The sequence below is a fragment of the Oncorhynchus clarkii genome, chromosome 13 (genome assembly GCF_045791955.1).
Source record: "Oncorhynchus clarkii lewisi isolate Uvic-CL-2024 chromosome 13, UVic_Ocla_1.0, whole genome shotgun sequence".
In the NCBI taxonomy this organism is placed as follows: Eukaryota; Metazoa; Chordata; class Actinopteri; order Salmoniformes; family Salmonidae; genus Oncorhynchus; species Oncorhynchus clarkii.
In genome coordinates this window covers 16,283,276-16,309,060 of record NC_092159.1, presented here as the reverse complement: position 1 = coordinate 16,309,060, position 25,785 = coordinate 16,283,276, and the positions used below count along the sequence as shown (strand labels likewise).

The 25,785-nt window shown below is 44.9% G+C and overlaps 1 protein-coding gene across 1 annotated transcript in view; it reads left to right on the top strand.

The window, feature by feature from the left end:
- LOC139424509 (xylosyltransferase 1-like) overlaps window positions 1-25,785 on the top strand; it is a 140,185-nt gene that overhangs the window by 69,153 nt on the left and 45,247 nt on the right. Inside the window, exons 2-4 of the mRNA XM_071176431.1 lie at window positions 11,818-12,454; window positions 21,276-21,448; window positions 25,420-25,622. Of these exons, the coding sequence (XP_071032532.1) occupies window positions 11,818-12,454; window positions 21,276-21,448; window positions 25,420-25,622 (1,013 nt within the window). The remainder of the gene's footprint in view (window positions 1-11,817; window positions 12,455-21,275; window positions 21,449-25,419; window positions 25,623-25,785) is intronic.

Here is a 25,785-nt window from a genome sequence, read left to right as displayed (position 1 = left end):
TGTATGGAGGAGAGAGGAGGCTGGGTGTGTGTATGTGGGAGGGGGATGTGTGTGTGTGTGTGTGTGTGTGTGTGTGTGTGTGTGTGTGTGTGTGTGTGTGTGTGTGTGTGTGTGTGTGTGTGTGTGTGTGTGTGTGTGTGTGTGTGTGTGTGTGTGTGTGTGTGTTGTAAGCCGGCCATGTAAACTGCTCTGAAATAGACTTCCCTTATGGAGAAGGCAACATAATGAGACAGAGGAAGTCTTGAATCCTGCCTACCTCCCTTCATTTTGTAACATTTATTTGATTTCATTGAAGTGCTAACAACATCCTACATTACCGTGTTAGATAGAATGGATCATTCAGGGTGTTTTTCAACTCCGTGAAATAAAATGAACCGAAATGTAATTTCTATGAATCACAGGCAATTTTCACATCGCCAAGTCACTTTCAATTCAATTTCCTCAACCGTCTGTGGGAGTTGAAATATAATTGACCCCAATGTAATATCCTCTGTAAATACTACTGCACATGACTCATACATATGATACAGTCTGGAGTACATGACGGCTACAGTCTTTAGTGGCTGCAGACATATTCAGCTGTAGGACTAATACATGCTACGTAAAGTCTGAGGGGACATTTTCAGCTGTAGGACTAATACATGTTACGTAAAGTCTGAGGGGACATTTTCATCTGTAGGACTAATACATGTTACGTAAAGTCTGAGGGGACATTTTCAGCTGTAGGACTAATACATGTTACGTAAAGTCTGAGGGGACATTTTCAGCTGTAGATTGCTGTAGGACTAATACATGCTACGTAAAGTCTGAGGGGACATTTTCAGCTGTAGGACTAACACATGTTACGTAAAGTCTGAGGGGACATTTTCAGCTGTAGGACTAATACATGTTACGTAAAGTCTGAGGGGACATTTTCAGCTGTAGATTGCTGTAGGACTAATACATGTTACGTAAAGTCTGAGGGGACATTTTCAGCTGTAGATTGCTGTAGGACTAATACATGCTACGTAAAGTCTGAGGGGACATTTTCAGCTGTAGGACTAACACATGTTACGTAAAGTCTGAGGGGACATTTTCAGCTGTAGGACTAATACATGTTACGTAAAGTCTGAGGGGACATTTTCAGCTGTAGATTGCTGTAGGACTAATACATGTTACGTAAAGTCTGAGGGGACGTTTTCAGCTGTAGATTGCTGTAGGACTAATACATGTTACGTAAAGTCTGAGGGGACATTTTCAGCTGTAGATTGCTGTAGGACTAATACATGTTACGTAAAGTCTGAGGGGACATTTTCAGCTGTAGATTGCTGTAGGACTAATACATGTTATGTAAAGTCTGAGGGGACATTTTCAGCTGTAGATTGGAGATTGCCCAGGGACAAGTGAACTCCCAGAGAGCTCCAGAAAACCCCCGATACGTCCCAAATTGCACCCTATTCCATATGTAGTGCACTACTTTTGACCAGAGCCCTATGTAGGGAATAGGGAGCCATTTGGGATGCAGACCCTTTTCTTTCATTTTCACTCTAGTAAACCTGCTTAGGAAATGTCTTTAAGTAGGAGCTCCCCCATAGGGAATCATATTAATATCTGTACTTTCTATCTGTACTGCAAACCAGCCTCTCCACACGGGTTCCTCCTGTTTCTCAATGGGGCCTTTTCATATATATATATATAACACTTTCCACAAAAGTGTTTGTTTTTTAAAGGAAGTGAGAACATATTTTTTTGTGGAAGTTTTAGTTGATAGTTTCCATTTCTGGGTTTTTGGACTGAGATGTTTAGTTTGCCCAGTTGGGAGGCTACATTACGGCCACATAATTGACATATGAAAATGTCCACATTTTTAACATTAATTTCCGGAACTACAGTAGCCTTTGAAGTTGGCCGATTTTATATCCCCAAATTAGCTGAGAAAGCTTTTCTGAGAAGTTGAGTTGGTATTTTTGAGAAGCGACTAGATACTTATTTGCATTGTAGATAGAAGGGGAGCGTGGAAAGACTTGTCGACTTGAAGTTGCCCTAAAGAGCTATGTTGTTCAGGTGAATACAGGCTACTTTGTAATGGATGTGTTTTCTGAGGTAAACATCTCTCTTTGCAAAGAGAGGCCAGTCTCGAGGACCATTTCCTCTGTGTTTCTGAGGTAAACATCTCTCTTTGCAAAGAGAGGCCAGTCTCGAGGACCATTTCCTCTGTGTTTCTGAGGTAAACATCTCTCTTTGCAAAGAGAGGCCAGTCTCGAGGACCATTTCCTCTGTGTTTCTGAGTGTTTCTGATATTGCTGCGTATTTTTCACAGTCACAAGATTGGTGGCACAACGCCTCACATTTTCAGTGTAACAGTACCAGACACACCCTATCTGAAAGGTATTTATTGAAGTGTGTGTGTGTGTGTGTGTGTGTGTGTGTGTGTGTGTGTGTGTGTGTGTGTGCGCTGCCGCGCATACCAAAGACTCTCGCAGCTCATTCAGCATGGCCACACACACACACACACACACACACACACACACACACACACACACACACACACACAATGCATGTGACCAGCATTCCTTCAGCCGAAGCCATGAAAGAGAGAGAGAACAGAAATAGGCGGAGGGATGGAGGGAGGGAGGGAGGGAGAGAGAGAGAGAGAGAGAGAGAGAGAGAGAGAGAGAGAGAGAGAGAGAGAGAGAGAGAGAGGGGTGGGCACGCCGTAATGTTCAGGAAAAACAATGTTCAGGTATGACTTAAAAGCACATTGTAAAATGTTGAAAGCACTTTAAGCGTCAAATAAAAGACACAGCTCTTATCCAAGGTTGGTACCTCCTGCAACGTACTCAGTGTGCTCTAAGTCACAGGAGGTTGGTGGCACCTTAATTGGGGAGGACGGGCTCGTGGTATTGGCCGGAGCGGAATCAGTGGAATGGTAACAAATACATCCAACACGTGGTTCCCAGGTTTTGATACCATTCACTCCGTTCCTCCCCTCAGCAGCCTCCTGTGCTCTAAGTATACTCTAAGTATACACATGAATACATGTGCGTTGAGGCAAGAAGTAATGTGGCTTAAACAGTTGATATGAGACATATCGCAGCTTGGAGCAGACCTGGGTTCAGATACTATACCTCCAGCCGTGTTCCTGTAGTGTTTGTAGCCAGCGTCCGTGGTTCGTAACAGGAAGCGGGGCTGGCACAAGGATCAGCGCTTTTTACATCTAGGTAATTATGTAAGAGCTTTAACGACACATAAGGGGATCCTGACTGACGACTGAGGCTGCCCCACAGAGTGCCTGATCACCGCGACCACCTCAACACATGATGAATGATCCAGCAGCACGTGTCATGTGTGGCCTGCTAACCTACGGCAGGCCAGTTTGATTAGTCATGTGTGACGAGGCAGATGGGTAAGGAGGAGACTGATGTGTGAACTGATTTGAGATGATCATTTACCAAAGATAGTGGATAAATGAAGATGTCCCACTCAGGCCGTTTACCAATCTGAGAAAATGGTCAGTTTTTTAGCATGGTCTGTTTAACGGGGTGGCTTTCCCATAGGCACCAATGCATTAGCAGCTGGGTCTGGTCTGTTTAGTTCATTGGCTGTATATGAACCAGAATAGATTAGCGAGTGGGATGTCTCTCTTGCTCTGCCGTCTCTGGGTTTACTTCTGGAGCTCCAGGTTCTCATTCTTTAGTGTCACCTCATAGTTGATGTTTCAGTATCCCAACCTTACAAACAGAGGCTTACTTTAGCATTGTAGCTATTGTATTACAAACAGAGGCTTACTTTAGCATTGTAGCTATTGTATTACAAGCAGAGGCTTACTTTAGCATTGTAGCTATTGTATTACAAGTAGAGGCTTACTTTAGCATTGTAGCTATTGTATTACAAACAGAGGCTTACTTTAGTATTGTAGCTATTGTATTACAAACAGAGGCTTACTTTGGCATTGTAGCTATTGTATTACAAACAGAGGCTTACTTTGGCATTGTACCTATTGTATTACAAACAGAGGCTTACTTTGGCATTGTAGCTATTGTATTACAAACAGAGGCTTACTTTGGCATTGTACCTATTGTATTACAAACAGAGGCTTACTTTGGCATTGTAGCTATTGTATTACAAACAGAGGCTTACTTTGGCATTGTACCTATTGTATTACAAACAGAGGCTTACTTTGGTATTGTAGCTATTGTATTACAAACAGAGGCTTACTTTGGCATTGTAGCTATTGTATTACAAACAGAGGCTTACTTTGGCATTGTAGCTATTGTATTACAAACAGAGGCTTACTTTGGCATTGTAGCTATTGTATTACAAACAGAGGCTTACTTTGGCATTGTAGCTATTGTATTACAAACAGAGGCTTACTTTGGCATTGTAGCTATTGTATTACAAACAGAGGCTTACTTTGGCATTGTAGCTATTGTATTACAAACAGAGGCTTACTTTGGCATTGTACCTATTGTATTACAAACAGAGGCTTACTTTGGCATTGTAGCTATTGTATTACAAACAGAGGCTTACTTTGGCATTGTACCTATTGTATTACAAACAGAGGCTTACTTTGGCATTGTAGCTATTGTATTACAAACAGAGGCTTACTTTGGCATTGTAGCTATTGTATTACAAACAGAGGCTTACTTTGGCATTGTAGCTATTGTATTACAAACAGAGGCTTACTTTGGCATTGTAGCTATTGTATTACAAACAGAGGCTTACTTTGGCATTGTAGCTATTGTATTACAAACAGAGGCTTACTTTGGCATTGTAGCTATTGTATTACAAACAGAGGCTTACTTTGGCATTGTACCTATTGTATTACAAACAGAGGCTTACTTTGGTATTGTAGCTATTGTATTACAAACAGAGGCTTACTTTGGCATTGTACCTATTGTATTACAAACAGAGGCTTACTTTGGCATTGTAGCTATTGTATTACAAACAGAGGCTTACTTTGGCATTGTACCTATTGTATTACAAGCAGAGGCTTACTTTGGCATTGTAGCTATTGTATTACAAACAGAGGCTTACTTTGGCATTGTAGCTATTGTATTACAAACAGAGGCTTACTTTGGCATTGTAGCTATTGTATTACAAACAGAGGCTTACTTTGGCATTGTAGCTATTGTATTACAAACAGAGGCTTACTTTGGCATTGTAGCTATTGTATTACAAACAGAGGCTTACTTTGGCATTGTAGCTATTGTATTACAAACAGAGGCTTACTTTAGTATTGTAGCTATTGTATTACAAACAGAGGCTTACTTTGGCATTGTAGCTATTGTATTACAAACAGAGGCTTACTTTGGCATTGTACCTATTGTATTACAAACAGAGGCTTACTTTGGCATTGTAGCTATTGTATTACAAACAGAGGCTTACTTTGGCATTGTACCTATTGTATTACAAACAGAGGCTTACTTTAGTATTGTAGCTATTGTATTACAAACAGAGGCTTACTTTGGCATTGTAGCTATTGTATTACAAACAGAGGCTTACTTTGGCATTGTAGCTATTGTATTACAAACAGAGGCTTACTTTGGCATTGTAGCTATTGTATTACAAACAGAGGCTTACTTTGGCATTGTAGCTATTGTATTACAAACAGAGGCTTACTTTGGCATTGTACCTATTGTATTACAAACAGAGGCTTACTTTGGTATTGTAGCTATTGTATTACAAACAGAGGCTTACTTTGGCATTGTACCTATTGTATTACAAACAGAGGCTTACTTTGGCATTGTAGCTATTGTATTACAAACAGAGGCTTACTTTGGCATTGTAGCTATTGTATTACAAACAGAGGCTTACTTTGGCATTGTAGCTATTGTATTACAAACAGAGGCTTACTTTGGCATTGTAGCTATTGTATTACAAACAGAGGCTTACTTTAGTATTGTAGCTATTGTATTACAAACAGAGGCTTACTTTGGCATTGTAGCTATTGTATTACAAACAGAGGCTTACTTTGGCATTGTACCTATTGTATTACAAACAGAGGCTTACTTTGGCATTGTAGCTATTGTATTACAAACAGAGGCTTACTTTGGCATTGTACCTATTGTATTACAAACAGAGGCTTACTTTAGTATTGTAGCTATTGTATTACAAACAGAGGCTTACTTTGGCATTGTAGCTATTGTATTACAAACAGAGGCTTACTTTGGCATTGTAGCTATTGTATTACAAACAGAGGCTTACTTTGGCATTGTAGCTATTGTATTACAAATTGTAATGTAAGTGCTGCTGATTTTTTGTTGTAGTTTTTTTCTCCCCAATTTCGTAGTATCCAATTGTTTAGTAGCTACTATCTTGTCTCATCGCTACAACTTCCGTACGGGCTCGGGAGAGACGAAGGTCAAAGGTCATGCGTCCTCCGATACACAACCCAACCAAGCCGCACTGTTTTTTAACACAGCGCGCATCCAACCCAGAAGCCAGCTGCACCAATGTGTCAGAGGAAACACCTTGGTTAGTGCGCACTGCGCCCGGCCCGCCACAGGAGTCGCTGGTGCGCGATGAGACAAGGATTTCCCTACCAGCCAAGGCCTCCCTAACCCGGACGACGCTAGGCCAATTGTGCGTCGCCCCACGGACCTCCCGGTCGCGGACGGTTACGACAGAGTCTGGGCGCGAACTCAGAGTCTCTGGTGGCATAGCTGGCGCTGCTGTACAGCGCCCTTAACCACTGCGCCACCCGGGAGGCCGTGCTGCTGATTTTCATCAGTACAGTAACGCTTATTACTGAATATTTCCCCCATTACTGACCAGCTCTCCTCATTACCCAGAGGGCCAGTTTCATGGCTGTTACGTCATAGCCTTGCAGAGATGGCATGTTTCTCTGCAGAGAAAAAGAGATAGAAACAGCTGTAGTTAACCGATAGATGGTGTGTGTGTGTGTGTGCGTGCGTGCGTGCGGTGTGAGAGAGAACGATTTGTCAGATAGCAGTTGATTGAGTGTGTATGGGAGCCACAGCTCATCTGAGTTGGCCCCATGTGGGAGAAATAGCCAGTAAAACGAGGGCCAGATTTAAAGTGATGTGTTCAGTGCTGCTGCTAAGGTTCACCAGGGGACCAGTACAGTAAATGACAATAGGGATGGAGGATGGAGGGAAGGAGGGAGGGAAGGGTAGTGCCAGTGTGCAGGTAGAATTTGAGAAATTAACAGATTTCCCGCCTAGAGTGAGAGATGGGGGGGGGGGGGGGGGAGAGGGGAGGAGGAGGAGAGGGAGAGTGGGTATGCCTGAGCAGCTGTGGTGTGAGAGATATGAAGTTGAAAAGAGATTGGAGAATGGAGAGGCGGGGGGGGGGGTAGGCCAAATTAAGTATTTCCCTTTCTCCCCTGTGGTAAAGGAAATGGGGTAAATGGAATGAGCCGGTATGAGGTGTACAGTATGACAAATGGACCAAACCATCCCTTGTAGGTGGGGGTGGTTCAGTCAGAGTTCCAGCCTCAGTCCCTCACTCCATTGCCCCAGCCCTCCTACCTGCAATGATGGATAGCCCGAACGTTTACCCTTTTACCTGCTTGCATTCTCTCTCGCTGAGCGATTGGGGCCGAGAGGGGCGAAGGGGGTTGAGAACGGGGTTTAGTAAGCGACCGCGTGTCGGGCGAACCGGGCTTGGCCTCCCCAAAGCACACTTTGTAGGATAAGACAGATTCCCCCTAGCGATCGATAACCAAGCACACACACACGCGCACACACCCCAATGGCCTAGCTTCCCAGCCTAAACATCCCTGGGCTATTAATGGTCCATTTCCCCATCTTTTCCTCTCTAAGAGCCCCCTGCTCTGTCCCCACAGAGTTAAGCACAGACTGAGATTAAAGAGAGAGAAGTCCTTTAAACTCAGGAGAGCAGGAGAGCAGAGAGAGAGAGAGAGAGAGAGAGAGAGAGAGAGAGAGAGAGAGAGAGAGAGGACAGAAACTAGGGATCAGGAGAGAGAGGGAGAGGAATCGGAAGGAGACAAAGAGTTAGAGAGAAGAACAGAGGAACAGTTTATTTCTCCTCATGTGAATCATATTCACCCCCCGGTTTCATTATACAACATGTTTTTTTATACTTTTGAATGCAGAAATGCCTTATTATGCCTTAATGCCTGTTGATTTAGCCAGAGGCCTGCTGTGCTGTTGGGCTCAACACTTTTCTCTTTCAAATAGAGACAGTTAAAAGATGAAGACAACAGATTTAATGCGTTTGGATTTGGGCTTTCCTGCGATTCCAACCGTGTCCCTTCTTCTCATGTCTCTCACGGCCCACGCAAAGCCAGGGATTTCTGCTGCTCCAGGGCTAACATGTGCTCTTTTTAACTCTCTCTCTCTCTCTCTCTCTCTCTCTCTCTCTCTCTCTCTCTCTCTCTCTTTCTATTCTCTCTCTCTCTTTCTCTTTCTATTCTCTCTCTCTCTCTCTCTTTCTATTCTCTCTCTCTCTCTTTCTTTTCTCTCTCTCTCTCTCTCTTTCTATTCTCTCTCTCTCTCTTTCTATTCTCCCTCCCTCCCTCCCTCCCTCCCTCCCCTGAACTCTTTTAAACGTTCTAAAACATCCTATGACTAGTGTACTTTGGATTAGCCCCTAGAAGCGGTCCCTTTGAATTTGGGCGCGTGGGGATATTTTAAGGTGATCGGTAGTGTAGGGCAGCTGTTACATGGAGGATTAACAGCTTCTAACGTGTTTTACCTCAGCCGGTATAACACAGCAGCTGTGGACCGCCACATACACACACACACACAGAGGAGAAGAGAGGTGGTGACCCAGTTGTGGCAGCAGGTGGGTTGGAGGTGATTTGAATGAGGTTGAGGTTTAAGAGAATCCGTGGGTGTAATGAAGAGGGTACTTCAGCTATTTGCACATATGTTCCCCGTGTTAATAAAGACCCTTTTAATTGAATTGAATTGAATTGAGAGAGAGAACTGACAGTGAGAATGTTATGCAAAGATTAGGAAGTTATATCATAAATCTCACAAAAATGCCCGCCCCTCCCCTCTCTCCACCCCCCTACCCCTCTCACTCCCACTCTCCCTCCTCTTCTGTCTCCCTACTTGTCTCTGTCTCAGTCTTCCACCTCTGTAATAGGCTCAGACACAAGGTGTTTGCAGAGAGAAGAGGTTGATGTGCCGAGAGAAATGCATTTCCATACCGAGCAGTGCGCCTCTCTCGGTCTCTCCTTTTCACCTCTTTCTCTCTCTCAATTCAATTCAATTCAATTCAAGGGCTTTATTGGCATGGGAAACATGTGTTAACATTGCCAAAGCAAGTGAGGTAGATAATATATAAAGTGAATATATAAAGTGAGATAAACAATAAAAATGAACAGTAAACATTACACATACAGAAGTTTCAAAACAATAAAGACATTACAAATGTCATATACAGTGTTTTAACAATGTACAAATGGTTGGTATACAAGGGAAAATAAATTAGCGTAAATATGGGTTGTATTTACAATGGTGTTTGTTCTTTACTGGTTGCCCTTTTCTCGTGGCAACAGGTCACACATCTTGCTGCTGTGATGGCACACTGTGGAATTTCACCCAGTAGATATGGGAGTTTATCAAAATTGGATTTGTTTTCGAATTCTTTGTGGATCTGTGTAATCTGAGGGAAATATGTCTCTCTAATATGGTCATACATTGGGCAGGAGGTTAGGAAGTGCAGCTCAGTTTCCACCTCATTTTGTGGGCAGTGAGCACTCTCTCTCTATCACCTCTCTATCACCTCTCTCGCTCTCTCACCTCTCTCTCTCTATCACCTCTCTCTCACCCCCTCTCTCTCTATCATTTCTCTCACCTCTCTCTCTCTGTCACCTCTCTCTCTCTCACCTCTCTCTCTCTGTCACCTCTCTCTCTCTCACCTCTCTCTCACCTCTCTCTCTCTGTCACCTCTCTCTCTCTCTCACCTCTCTCTCTCTGTCACCTCTCTCTCACGTCTCTTTCTCTCACCTCTCTCTCTCTCTCTCTCTCTCTCTGTCACCTCTCTCTCTCTCTCACCTCTCTCTCTCTGTCACCTCTCTCTCTCTCTCTCTCTCTCTCTCTCTCTCTCTCTGTCACCTCTCTCTCACGTCTCTCTCTCTCTCTGTCTCTCTCTCACCTCTCTCTAACCTCTCTCTCTCTCTATCACCTCTCTCTCTCTCACTTCTCTCTCACTCTCTCACTCTCTCTCTCTCTCTCTCTCTCTCTCTCTCTCTCTCTCTCACCTCTCTCTAACCTCTCTCTCTCTCTATCACCTCTCTCTCTCTCACTTCTCTCTCACTCTCACCTCTCTCTCTCTCTCTCACCTCTCTCTCACCTCTCTCACTCTCTCACCTCTCTCTCTCTATCACCTCTCTCTCAGCTCTCTCACCTCTCTCGCTCTCTCACCTCTCTCACCTCTCTCTCTCTATCACCTCTCTCTCACCTCTCTCGGTCTCTTACCTCTTTCGCTCTCTCACCTCTCTCTCGCTATCAGCTGTGACTGTAAACAGAGAGACACATGAAGTGCCTCAGCTTGTACTGGAGCTCTATATCCTCTCCCACCGCCGTTGTTCTTTGCCCTTCCTCTCTATCTATCTATCTCTCTCTCTCTCTCTCTCTCTCTCTCTCTCTCTCTCTCTCTCTCTCTCTCTCTCTCTCTCTCTCTCTCTCTCTCACACTCACACACACACACACATTTGCTCTCCTCCCTCGCTCTCCGCCTGTCTAGCGAAGTGTGTGTGTTTCAGGGCGTCTGAGCCAGGTAGGCAGAGGAAGCTCTCTCGCCTGTTCCATTTGATGCGTCGGGGAACATTTCAGTGAAGCGAGTGCTTCCGAGGTGCGGCAGAACTCTTCCGCATGTCAACGCTCTCCTCTCCTCCTTGTCATCCCCCTCTCACTCTCTCCATCCCTCCCTCTCTCTCGGCTTGTTCTGGTGGAAAGATGGGAAAATTGTACATTCAGATCTAGGCTCAAAGCACACAAACAAGGGCTGCAAACACACACACACACACACACACACAAACACCCGGCGGCGACACACACACTGCCTCCTTTTCACACGCCACACTATTGTAATTCCATAATCATCACGTGGCTCCCGAGAATGTGGAATCAGAGAATACATGTGTTCCCTGAATGCTTACACACACAAACACACACGACACCCACACACCACACACACACACACCTATCACATTCCGGTGCTTTATCCCCCTTGGTAATCTGTTTACGGGGTGACAGGCACGTCAGGGGAAAAGTTGAAATCGGTACTAATCTGATGATGACACGCACACAGCCACAGAAAGTAGTCCTCGTCCCCGTCGTCACCGTGGCGATAGGCCCAGTCAGCCAGTCAGGTTGCACCTTGTTGTGTTGTGGCAGGGAGCGGAGGGAGTCAATGAGTTAAGGCTACTTAATTTCATGCCTCTTGGTTCTGTTAAGCTGCTTGGTGTGTGTGGCATGTTGATTGGTAATCTGACATTTCATATGCGCCTCACTGACTCCCTCACCACAGATCTGGTTCTGCTTGTTTGTGCCTCCCTATCCCCTCCCCCCCTCTTCTCTCATTATTTATCCTTCTCTTTCCTCCCCCCCTCTTCTCTCATTATCTATCCTTCTCTTTCCTCCCCACTTCTTCCCATCTTCTCCTTTCCTTCTCTCGCTCCTTCCCCTTTTCCTCCGCCTTTCCTCCACCACTATCTTTTTCCTCCCATCTTTCCTTCTCCTCTTTCCTCCCCCTCCTCGTTCCCCCTTCTCTCTCCTTTACTCCATTCTTCCCTTCTCCCACTATTGTGAATGAGAATTAGTTCCTAACTAAATTACGTTCAAATAAAAACCAACAACAATGAAACTAATCTGCTCTCTCCGTCTCCTCTTCTCACAGGATGGCTACTATTCCCACCGCCCCAAGGAGAAAGTCAGAGTGGACAGCAACAATGAGAACTCTGTGCCCAAAGACTTTGAGAACATAGACAATAGTAACTTTGGCGCCCGTTCGCAGCCCCAGCGCCAGCCCCCAGGGGGCGCTAACAGTAACAAACGCAGGGAGAGGCTGCAGGAGAAGGCCCATGCCGAACAGGCAACCTGGAAGGATAACGCTCCGATTCTCAGCCGGAACTCCAACGAGGTCCTCCAGTATGGAAGAGCCGTAGCCCAGAATGGCTCACTTCCTGTGGGCCCGAAAGCGGTTGGAGCCGGGGTGGACTCCAGGAACCACCACAGCCGCTCTTCACAGCCACAGAGCCAGGATCAGGCTCAGGCTTACCCCCAGTCGCAGTCCCACCCCCAGACTCAACATAGACACCAACACCAGCATCAAACCAGGAAGCAGGCGACTGCGGCTCCATTGGAGGCAGTTTACGACCAGCCGCCAAAGTGTGAGATCAGTGGTAAGGAAGCCATTTCAGCTCTGTCCAGAGCCAAGACCAAGGAGTGCCGGCAGCAGATAGCTGAAGTGTACTGTAGACACAAGGAAGGTCAACTGATGCCTGAGAAGGTCACCCGCTACTGTCCCATAGAGGGTGAGTTAGTAGATATAGTGTTACTACTGTTACTGTCCCATAGAGGGTGAGTTAATAGATATACTGTTACTGTACCATAGAGGGTGAGTTAATAGATATACTGTTACTGTAACATAGAGGGTGAGTTAATAGATATACTGTTACTGTAACATAGAGGGTGAGTTAATAGATATGCTGTTACTGTAACATAGAGGGTGAGTTAATAGATATACTGTTACTGTAGCATAGAGGGTGAGTTAATAGATATACTGTTACGGTGAGTTAATAGATATACTGTTACTGTAACATAGAGGGTGAGTTAATAGATATACTGTTACTGTCCCATAGAGGGTGAGTTAATAGATATACTGTTACTGTAACATAGAGGGTGAGTTAATAGATATACTGTTACTGTCCCATAGAGGGTGAGTTAATAGATATACTGTTACTGTAACATAGAGGGTGAGTTAATAGATATACTGTTACTGTAACATAGAGGGTGAGTTAATAGATATACTGTTACTGTAACATAGAGGGTGAGTTAATAGATATACTGTTACTGTCCCATAGAGGGTGAGTTAATAGATATACTGTTACTGTAACATAGAGGGTGAGTTAATAGATATACTGTTACTGTAACATAGAGGGTGAGTTAATAGATATACTGTTACTGTAACATAGAGGGTGAGTTAATAGATATACTGTTACTGTAACATAGAGGGTGAGTTAATAGATATACTGTTACTGTAACATAGAGGGTGAGTTAATAGATATACTGTTACTGTAACATAGAGGGTGAGTTAATAGATATACTGTTACTGTAACATAGAGGGTGAGTTAATAGATATACTGTTACTGTAACATAGAGGGTGAGTTAATAGATATACTGTTACTGTCCCATAGAGGGTGAGTTAATAGATTTACTGTTACTGTAACATAGAGGGTGAGTTAATAGATATACTGTTACTGTCCCATAGAGGGTGAGTTAATAGATATACTGTTACTGTAACATAGAGGGTGAGTTAATAGATATACTGTTACTGTAACATAGAGGGTGAGTTAATAGATATACTGTTACTGTAACATAGAGGGTGAGTTAATAGATATACTGTTACTGTCCCATAGAGGGTGAGTTAATATATATACTGTTACTGTAACATAGAGGGTGAGTTAATAGATATACTGTTACTGTAACATAGAGGGTGAGTTAATAGATATACTGTTACTGTAACATAGAGGGTGAGTTAATAGATATACTGTTACTGTACCATAGAGGGTGAGTTAATAGATATACTGTTACTGTAACATAGAGGGTGAGTTAATAGATATACTGTTACTGTAACATAGAGGGTGAGTTAATAGATATACTGTTACTGTACCATAGAGGGTGAGTTAATAGATATACTGTTACTGTAACATAGAGGGTGAGTTAATAGATATACTGTTACTGTAACATAGAGGGTGAGTTAATAGATATACTGTTACTGTAACATAGAGGGTGAGTTAATAGATATACTGTTACTGTCCCATAGAGGGTGAGTTAATAGATATACTGTTACTGTAACATAGAGGGTGAGTTAATAGATAAACTGTTACTGTAACATAGAGGGTGAGTTAATAGATATACTGTTACTGTCCCATAGAGGGTGAGTTAATAGATATACTGTTACTGTAACATTGAGGGTGAGTTAATAGATGGTGAGGGTGTGAACCGTTTGGGTACACTGGGTGTGAACCGTTTGGGTATACTGGGTGTGAACCGTTTGGGTACACTGGGTGTGAACCGTTGGGTATACTGGGTGTGAACCGTTTGGGTGCACTGGGTGTGAACCGTTTGGGTACACTGGGTGTGAACCGTTTGGGTATACTGGGTGTGAACCGTTTGGGTATACTGGGTGTGAACCGTTGGGTATACTGGGTGTGAACCGTTTGGGTATACTGGGTGTGAACCGTTTGGGTACACTGGGTGTGAACCGTTGGGTATACTGGGTGTGAACCGTTTGGGTATACTGGGTGTGAACCGTTTGGGTATACTGGGTGTAAACCGTTTGGGTATACTGGGTGTGAACCGTTTGGGTATACTGGGTGTGAACCGTTTGGGTATACTGGGTGTGAACCGTTGGGTATACTGGGTGTGAACCGTTGGGTATACTGGGTGTGAACCGTTTGGGTATACTGGGTGTAAACCGTTTGGGTATACTGGGTGTGAACCGTTTGGGTATACTGGGTGTGAACCGTTTGGGTATACTGGGTGTGAACCGTTTGGGTATACTGGGTGTGAACCGTTGGGTATACTGGGTGTGAACCGTTTGGGTACACTGGGTGTGAACCGTTTGGGTACACTGGGTGTGAACCGTTTGGGTATACTGGGTGTGAACCGTTTGGGTATACTGGGTGTGAACCGTTGGGTATACTGGGTGTGAACCGTTTGGGTATACTGGGTGTGAACCGTTTGGGTATACTGGGTGTGAACCGTTTGGGTATACTGGGTGTGAACCGTTGGGTATACTGGGTGTGAACCGTTTGGGTGCACTGGGTGTGAACCGTTTGGGTATACTGGGTGTGAACCGTTGGGTATACTGGGTGTGAACCGTTTGGTATACTGGGTGTGAACCGTTTGGGTATACTGGGTGTGAACCGTTGGGTACACTGGGTGTGAACCGTTGGGTATACTGGGTGTGAACCGTTTGGGTATACTGGGTGTAAACCGTTTGGGTATACTGGGTGTGAACCGTTTGGGTACACTGGGTGTGAACCGTTTGGGTATACTGGGTGTGAACCGTTTGGGTATACTGGGTGTGAACCGTTTGGGTATACTGGGTGTGAACCGTTGGGTATACTGGGTGTGAACCGTTTGGGTATACTGGGTGTGAACCGTTTGGGTATACTGGGTGTGAACCGTTGGGTACACTGGGTGTGAACCGTTTGGGTATACTGGGTGTGAACCGTTGGGTATACTGGGTGTGAACCGTTTGGGTATACTGGGTGTGAACCGTTTGGGTATACTGGGTGTGAACCGTTTGGGTATACTGGGTGTGAACCGTTTGGGTATACTGGGTGTGAACCGTTGGGTACACTGGGTGTGAACCGTTTGGGTATACTGGGTGTGAACCGTTTGGGTATACTGGGTGTGAACCGTTTGGGTATACTGGGTGTGAACCGTTTGGGTACACTGGGTGTGAACCGTTTGGGTATACTGGGTGTGAAACGTTTGGGTATACTGGGTGTGAACCGTTGGGTATACTGGGTGTGAACCGTTTGGGTACACTGGGTGTGAACCGTTTGGGTACACTGGGTGTGAACCGTTTTGGTATACTGGGTGTGAACCGTTTGGGTATACTGGGTGTGAACCGTTGGGTATACTGGGTGTGAACCGTTTGGGTATACTGGGTGTGAACCGTTTGGGTATACTGGGTGTGAACCGTTTGGGTATACTGGGTGTGAACCGTTGGGTATACTGGGTGTGAACCGTTTGGGTATACTGGGTGTGAACCGTTTGGGTATACTGGGTGTGAACCGTTTGGGTATACTGGGTGTGAACCGTTTGGGTATACTGGGTGTGAACCGTTTGGGTATACTGGGTGTGAACCGTTTGGGTATACTGGGTGTGAACCGTTGGGTATACTGGGTGTGAACCGTTTGGTATACTGGGTGTGAACCGTTTGGGTGCACTGGGTGTGAACCGTTTGGGTATACTGGGTGTGAACCGTTTGGGTATACTGGGTGTGGTACACTCGAGCATATTTGACCAGATACTCTTTCATATCATATAAAAACAATTGCTAGAACATTCTGTTTGTTAGTCAATCATAGTAATAGTGTAATCATCGTGCGACAGCTTGATAGAGGCTCCTTTGAAACATGTTGTTTGTTTTGTCGTCATGGTCTGTGTATGTACTGTCAATGTCTGAGTCCCAAATGGCTCTAATCCTTTTATCGTCCACTTCTTTAGACCAGGGCTCGTAGGGTTCTGCTCAAAAGTAGTGCACTATGTAGGGAATAGGGAGCCATTTAGAGCGTATACCATCTCTTTTTACAGCAGGAAAATACAATATGCCCTGAAGCTGAAATAAAATCTGTTTTGACTTAGGCACACAAACACAACCATTTATGCACGCACACACACACACACACACGCACACGTACACACACGCACGCACATTTATGCACACACACAGATGTATGCATATACACACACACACACACACACGTACACGCACGCACGCACATGTTATGCACACACACAGATGTATGCATATACACACACACACAGATACACAGATATACACACACGCACACTACACTTACTGTTGTTTTACTGCTAATAATTCCCATTCATATCAAAGTCAGGCAAGAAATGTGTTTCTTGGCTGATGAGAAATTTGCGTGAGAGAATGGAAGACATTTTTTGTATTTACACCAAATTGCTTTCCAATTTTCATTCTGTTCAGCCAAGCTGGCCACAGAAAAGCATGTTCGCACACACACACACACACACACACACACACACACACACACACACACGCACACACACACACACACACACACGCACACACATGCACACTTACAACCACACACAGACAGACGGATACACACAGGAACGCACAAACTATTTCGCTTTCTCACCCTCTTCCTTTCTCTCTCTTTCTCTCTCTCTCTTTCTTACTCACAAACACACACAACACCGCACACACACCGCGTACACACAATTTCCCAAGTACACTGGTTGAACATCTGCAGGTTGGCAGAAGACTCCTGTAAACAAAATCTGTGAGCTTGCCACCATCAGTGGGCACCATGCATCAATGTTTAAAGAAACAACACACGCACACACACACACACACACGCACGCGCACACACACACACACACACACACACACACACACACACATACATATCTGGGACGATTCCAATGGTTGCGTCTGAAATTGCACCATAGTCACTTATAAGTGCACTACTTTTGAATAGGGCGCCAACACACCTTGTGAGTCCACCATGACTGCACCTTGTGTGTCCACCATGACTGCACCTTGTGAGTCCACCATGACTGCACCTTGTGAGTCCACCATGACTGCACCTTGTGAGTCCACCATGACTGCACCTTGTGTGTCCACCATGACTGCACCTTGTGAGTCCACCATGACTGCACCTTGTGAGTCCACCATGACTGCACCTTGTGTGTCCACCATGACTGCACCTTGTGTGTCCACCTTGACTGCACCTTGTGTGTCCACCATGACTGCACCTTGTGTGTCCACCATGACTGCACCTTGTGTGTCCACCATGACTGAACCTTGTGTGTCCACCATGACTGCACCTTGTGAGTCCACCATGACTGCACCTTGTGAGTCCACCATGACTGCACCTTGTGAGTCCACCATGACTGCACCTTGTGAGTCCACCATGACTGCACCTTGTGAGTCCACCATGACTGCACCTTGTGTGTCCATCTTGACTGCACCTTGTGAGTCCACCATGACTGCACCTTGTGAGTCCACCATGACTGCACCTTGTATGTCCACCATGACTTTTTCTTGTGAGTCCACCATGACTGCACCTTGTGAGTCCACCATGACTGCACCTTGTGAGTCCACCATGACTGCCCCTTGTGAGTCCACTTTGACTGCACCTTGTGAGTCCACTTTGACTGCACCTTGTGAGTCCACCATGACTGCACCTTGTGTGTCCACCATGACTGCACCTTGTGTGTCCACCATGACTGCCCCTTGTGAGTCCACTTTGACTGCACCTTGTGAGTCCACTTTGACTGCCCCTTGTGAGTCCACCATGACTGCACCTTGTGAGTCCACCTTGACTGCACCTTGTGAGTCCACCATGACTGCACCTTGTGAGTCCACCATGACTGCCCCTTGTGAGTCCACTTTGACTGCACCTTGTGAGTCCACTTTGACTGCACCTTGTGAGTCCACCATGACTGCACCTCGTGAGTCCACCATGACTGCACCTTGTATGTCCACCATGACTTTTTCTTGTGAGTCCACTTTGACTGCACCTTGTGTGTCCACCATGACTGCACCTTGTGAGTCCACCATGACTGCAACTATGTTCTGTACAGCAATGTAAGTGAGGATACATATTCCCCAAGATATAAACCAACGCTTGTCTATCAGTGAATAAGCTCATGTCGTCTCCCTAGACCAGGGCTGTCCAACCCTCTTCCTGGAGTTTTCAGTCCAACCCTAATTTAACACACCTGATTATACTAATTAGCTGATCAACAAGACCCTAAATAGCTGAATCAGTTAAGTTAAATTAGGGTTGGACTGAAAACCTTCAGGACAGTAGATCTCCAGGAAGAGGGTTGGGCAGCCCTGCGCTAGACTCACCATCGTCATCCCACTCCAACTGACAGTTTGATCAAAGGAGACGGGGGAAATTGAAAAGGGCTTAATCCTGGTGGCGCCGTGTAACAACACGGACGGCTAAATTAAATCTTTTTTTCTTTTTCACTCCCTCTGTCTGTTCTGTCGTCTGCCACAATGTTGTTCTCTCTCTCTCTCTCTCTCTCTCTCTCTCTCTCTCTCACCATGTCTCTGATGCACCAATCTGAATTTGAGGCACTAACCTTGTTAGCTCTCCCTCTCGCTCTCTCCCCATGTCTCTGATGCACCAATCTGAATTTGAGGCACTAACCTTGTTAGCTACAAATTGTCCAATTTGATTTCATCGGTATTCTGTCCTTGAAGAGTTGTCTGGGTTAGCGCATAGCCGTTAGCGCCGGCTCCATAGGATATGAGAGGGTATATATTAGCATTAGCAGAGACTCTATATGCTAGCTGGGCTATTGTCTAATGTCTACATGGTTGTAATATGTTGGATGGAACTGACATCATCAATGGTTGATGTCAGTTGTCAGCCAATGACCTTGCATGTTCGGTCACCCCTAAATACGTAGCCGGTAACATCATTCGAGGCTTAGTCACTTGTTTGCTGATTAAAAAATAAAACCTCATTTATGTTCTATAAGACCTACATCTAGAACAAAGTACAAGATAGTTAGTTATACTCAGTCAGGTGAGACTTTGGTTGGATCCTTCGTTGGTACTGAGCAGATGTTGCATTAAAGGACTTTAATATTGGAAACTAAAAGGACATTTCTGCTCCTCTCCTCTTCCAACCTCTCGCATGACTGGTTGAGATGGACGGCCATGACTTGCTGAAGTTACACAAGATGGAGAGAGAGAGAAGAATGAAATGATGGAGAGAGAGAGTGCTGATAGCAGATGAGGGAGAGGCAGTTTGAAAGATTGATGGCGATAGGAGAGAGGAAAAAGAGGGATATGGCAGTCTGGCATTTTTAGACCTATCACGTCCCTGTAGGTGTAGAGACACACAACACATTGGCTCATTAGTTCAGCTAGCTAGCATATCACAAGCCTCAAAGTGCTTGGTGAAGCGCTCCACCAATTAGCCTAGTGCCATGCTAGCCAGTGAACCTCCCGAGCTGCCTACCAATTACTGTTCAATCTGACACACACGCGCCGTCTTTCACACACACACACACACACACACACACACACACACACACACACACACACACTTTCAAAACTCCATATTAATAGGCAGGATCATTAGGACCTAACTATGAATAGAACGATAATTCTTCGGGGGGAATTGGCTGATTGAGTGATGGACAGGAGGCATGGCCAATTGGAGTCACGGGAGCATGAATGTAGCCCCGCCCCTGTTGTTAGGCTTTAAATACAAGCCCGCAAAAGGTCCTGCCCTTCAATTGAGATAATTACAGGGCAGCAGTAAGAGCCTAGCTTGTCCAGACACAGGGAGGAAAGAGCCAGAAGGGGAGGGGCACCTTGTGATCTTTTTACCCCTGGGACAGCATACCCTAAGGGGGTTGAAACACTTACCATGTCCCCCGCTGCTGTAGACACAGGGGAGAACCGGGAGGGGCGCCTTGTAGCCTTTTTACCCCTGGGACAGCACACCCTAAGAGGGTGAAAGCACCCACCATCTTCTCCCCTCTTTTCTGCCCATCCAGGGACCATAGCGAGTCGTGACATGGTCCACCACTGCCGTCTGGGAAACCAAGTCCCCTGCCCTCACAACACAGAGGACCAGATTACTGCTATTATCTCCTGAACAACCTTGTCCTCTCTGTCGTCAACAAACATAACGTCTCAATAAAGCTCTGTGTTTCCTGTAACTCTATAGGCCCTGTGAACACAAAACAACCACCATATGTAATAATGGTGCTGGATTGTATTCCCCTAGTACTTATTTGCTGATGGAGAACACAATACAAGACCAACAGAGAGGCTCTGAGCGGAAATCTTTTTTTTAAAAAGGCGTTTACTATTAGAATGAAAGAAACCACTATATGAATCCGTGTGGCTTTTTGAATGGTTTCTGGAGAGAGCTGGAATTGTTTGATTGTGTGGTTGTGAGTTGGAATAGTCATTGTCTACTTACTTCCAAGTCTTATTCTGGGATTGTGGTACAGAGCAATGATGACACACTATCAAGTGAACTCCACCCCAAACCCAAAGGAATGGTTCTAGGATTCCTATTCCTATCTTGTGGCCTTGCTGGTCATGGTTCAAATAACTCAATGGTCACATAGTGAATGAAACTCATCTCCTTGTGACATGCTTCTTCTTCTTCATAGAATGCACAGTAACTGAGTCACTGCGCCACATGTTCAGTACACCTTCCAGTGTATGAAGTATAGACGATGAAACCTAATGTGTGTGTTATTATTCTGTCCACGTAAGGCAATTGTCAGCGTCTGCATACAGGTACATGTTTTATTCTCTGTATGAATGACTAACAACCTGTCTCTGTACGGTATCCTTGTGTTGTTCAGGTAAGGCCAATGCCAACGTGGCGTGGGAGGAGGACTCGTCAGAGGGCCCACCGTCGGCCCCCATCAGGATAGCCTTCGTCCTGGTGGTCCACGGCAGAGCCTCACGACAGTTCCAGAGACTTTTCAAGGCCATCTACCACACCTCACACTACTACTATATACATATAGACCAGGTAAGACTATAGACTACCATCTACCACCTCACACTACTACTATATACATATAGACCAGGTAAGACTATAGACTACCATCTACCACCTCACACTACTACTATATACATATAGACCAGGTAAGACTATAGACTACCATCTACCACCTCACACTACTACTATAAAAACACATAGACCAGGTAAGACTATAGACTACCATCTACCACCTCACACTACTACTATATACATATAGACCAGGTAAGACTATAGACTACCATCTACCACACCTCACACTACTACTATATACATATAGACCAGGTAAGACTATAGACTACCATCTACCACACCTCACACTACTACTATATACATATAGACCAGGTAAGACTATAGACTACCATCTACCACCTCACACTACTACTATATGCATATAGACCAGGTAAGACTATAGACTACCATCTACCACACCTCACACTACTACTATATACATATAGACCAGGTAAGACTATAGACTACCATCTACCACACCTCACACTACTACTATATACATATAGACCAGGTAAGACTATAGACTACCATCTACCACACCTCACACTACTACTATATACATATAGACCAGGTAAGACTATAGACTACCATCTACCACACCTCACACTACTACTATATACATATAGACCAGGTAAGACTATAGACTACCATCTACCACCTCACACTACTACTATATACATATAGACCAGGTAAGACTATAGACTACCATCTACCACACCTCACACTACTACTATATACATATAGACCAGGTAGGACTATAGACTACCACCTCACACTACTACTATATACATATAGACCAGGTAAGACTATAGACTACCATCTACCACACCTCACACTACTACTATATACATATAGACCAGGTAAGACTATAGACTACGATCTACCACACCTCACACTACTACTATAAACATATAGACCAGGTAAGACTATAGAATACCATCTACCACACCTCACACTACTACTATAAACATATAGACCAGGTAAGACTATAGACTACTATCTACCACACCTCACACTACTACTATATACATATAGACCAGGTAAGACTATAGACTACCATCTACCACCTCACACTACTACTATATACATATAGACCAGGTAAGACTATAGACTACCATCTACCACCTCACACTACTACTATATACATATAGACCAGACTATAGACTATAGACTACCATCTACCACCTCACACTACTACTATATACATATAGACCAGACTATAGACTACCATCTACCACACCTCACACTACTACTATATACATATAGACCAGACTATAGACTATAGACTACCATCTACCACCTCACACTACTACTATATATATATAGACCAGACTATATATAGACTACCATCTACCACCTCACACTACTACTATACACATATAGACCAGACTATAGACTACCATCTATCACCTCACACTACTACTATATACATATAGACCAGACTATAGACGACCATCTACCACCTCACACTACTACTATATACATGTAGACCAGACTATAGACTATAGACTACCATCTTCCACCTCCCATACTACTATATACATATAGACCAGACTATAGACTACCATCTACCACCTCCCATACTACTATATACATATAGACCAGCCTATGGCAGCAGATTGACGCGGGCGGCATTTTCTGAGCTAAACTGACCAAGACGCAACTCCATCAACAGCAAATAAAACCTCACATAATTCTGCACAAATTCTTTCAACCAATTGGCAAATTGACTTTTTCGGTGACGCCACCCTTTGATAAGCAGCGCCCACTTTGTGGAATATTTTGCTCGTCCATTCCCACTGCGCCGCCCCAGGGTGCTGTTGGAGAGATGCATCTCTGCAGCGCTCCAACAACGTTCAATCCCAAAAAATTATCTAACATAACGTAGCAGATGTAGAATATGGTAGAAAATGTATGTGGCCTTCTATAGCCTGCAGGCTGGAGATAAAATGTATGTGGCCTTCTATAGCCTGCAGGCTGGAGATAAAATGTATGTGGCCTTCTATAGCCTGCAGGCTGGAGATAAAATGTATGTGGCCTTCTATAGCCTGCAGGCTGGAGATAAAATGTATGTGGCCTTCTATAGCCTGCAGGCTGGAGATAAAATGTATGTGGCCTTCTATAGCCTACAGGCTGGAGATAAAATGTATGTGGCCTTCAATAGCCTGCAGGCTGGAGATAAAATGTATGTGGCCTTCTATAGTCTGCAGGCTGGAGATAAAATGTATGTGGCCTTCTATAGCCTGCAGGCTGGAGATAAAATGTATGTGGCCTTCTATAGCCTACAGGCTGGAGATAAAATGTATGTGGCCTTCTATAGCCTGCAGGCTGGAGATAAAATGTATGTGGCCTTCTATAGCCAGCAGGCTGGAGATAAAATGTATGTGGCCTTCTATAGCCTACAGGCTGGAGATAAAATGTATGTGGCCTTCTATAGCCTACAGGCTGGAGATAAAATGTATGTGGCCTTCAATAGCCTGCAGGCTGGAGATAAAATGTATGTGGCCTTCTATAGCCTGCAGGCTGGAGATAAAATGTATGTGGCCTTCTATAGCCTGCAGGCTGGAGATAAAATGAATGACAATGTCATACACTTTTTAACCTCATGTAGGTTTCTCCGATCAAATAGCCTAACCGAAATGGGGCTCAATGACACAAAAAAGGAGTTGTCATGTTAACAAGCGACATATCCTAAGAACTGGACAGGTCAAAGCAAGATGGACAATATGGAACCACAACTGTTGTCCAGGAGTTTCCCCACATTGTCATGGTCAGCGGTTTGTAAGTTTCTATCCGTCCATTTTTCACGAGCTGATCACATTGAAAATGAAATACTTCTGCATTTTCCGCTGTGTAAACACATTGCAAATAGGTTGGTGACAACTCCTGATAAAGTTGGGAAGCTACTAGCTGAAATTCAGAGCATAAATAGCCAAATTGATTCGTCACAGGATTCAGGACTAATAAAGCCAATGCGACAGCCTGTTTTACTAACTGTGGTTCTACCACATGGATGGGCATTCATAAAATTCCATTGCTGGCCGACATGGTAGGCTACACCCCAGTAAGCACGAGCCGTTGTCTTTTGGACCTGTCCGGATGTCATTTTTTGGTGTTCAACAAATGTTATTTTACCTTTATGTAACTAGGCAAGTCAGTTAAGAACAGATTCTGATTTTCAATGACGGCCTAGGAACAGTGGGTTAACTGCCTCGCTCAGGGGCAGAACGACAGATTTTTACCTTGTCAGCTTAGGGATTTGATCTTGCAACCTTCTGGTTACTAGTCCAACTCTCTAACCACTAAGCTACCTAGGCTACCTGCCAGCCCATTATGGTAGGCTAACCACATAGATGGGCATTCATAAAATTCCATTTCAGGCAACACTGTAGGCTAACCACATAGATGGGCATTCATAAAATTCAATTTCAGGCAACACTGTAGGCTACACCTCGGTAATCATAGACCGAAGCAGACGCCTTTTGGACATACTTTTGGGGTGCAGTTCCGGACCAGCCTTGACTTCCACAGACTTTGGTTTTTGGTCCTGTCCGGATCACCAATCATCACCAATCATAGACGTCTATTTTTTGGTCTTGCCTATGGTGGCAGAACGTCAAGGACCAGCCCTGGAATCAAGTGTGCTAGACAGTATCTCTCAAGGAACAGGGTTGGAGAGCCCTGGCCTTATACCATTATCCTATTCTACGTAGGATATTGTCTTAAACCAGGGGTGTCCAACTCATTCCATGGAGGGCCTAGTGTCTGCTGATTTTTGGGTTTTCCTTTCAATTAGGACCTAGATAACCAGGTGAGGGGAGTTCCTTACTAACCAGTGACCTTAATTCATCAATCAAGTCCACGGGTGTAGAAAAAACCTGCAGACACTTGGCCCTCCGTGGAATGAGTTTTTAAACATTTTAAACTCTTCCTCTTCTCTCCCCCTCCAGCGCTCCAACTACCTTCACAGACAGGTGCAGGCCCTGGCCTCCCAGTACCCCAACGTGAGGGTGACGCCCTGGAGGATGGCTACCATCTGGGGCGGTGCCAGCCTGCTCACCATGTACCTCCGCAGCATGTCAGACCTCATCACCATGACCGACTGGAGCTGGGACTTCTTCATCAACCTCAGCGCTGCAGACTACCCCATCAGGTGACTGGGGTGGAGGTGACAGGGGGGTAGGGGGTGAGGGTTAGGATGGTGGGGGGTAGAGGCTAGCAGCATGTCAGACCTCATCACCATGACCGACTGGAGCTGGGACTTCTTCATCAACCTCAGCGCTGCAGACTACCCCATCAGGTGACTGGGGTGGAGG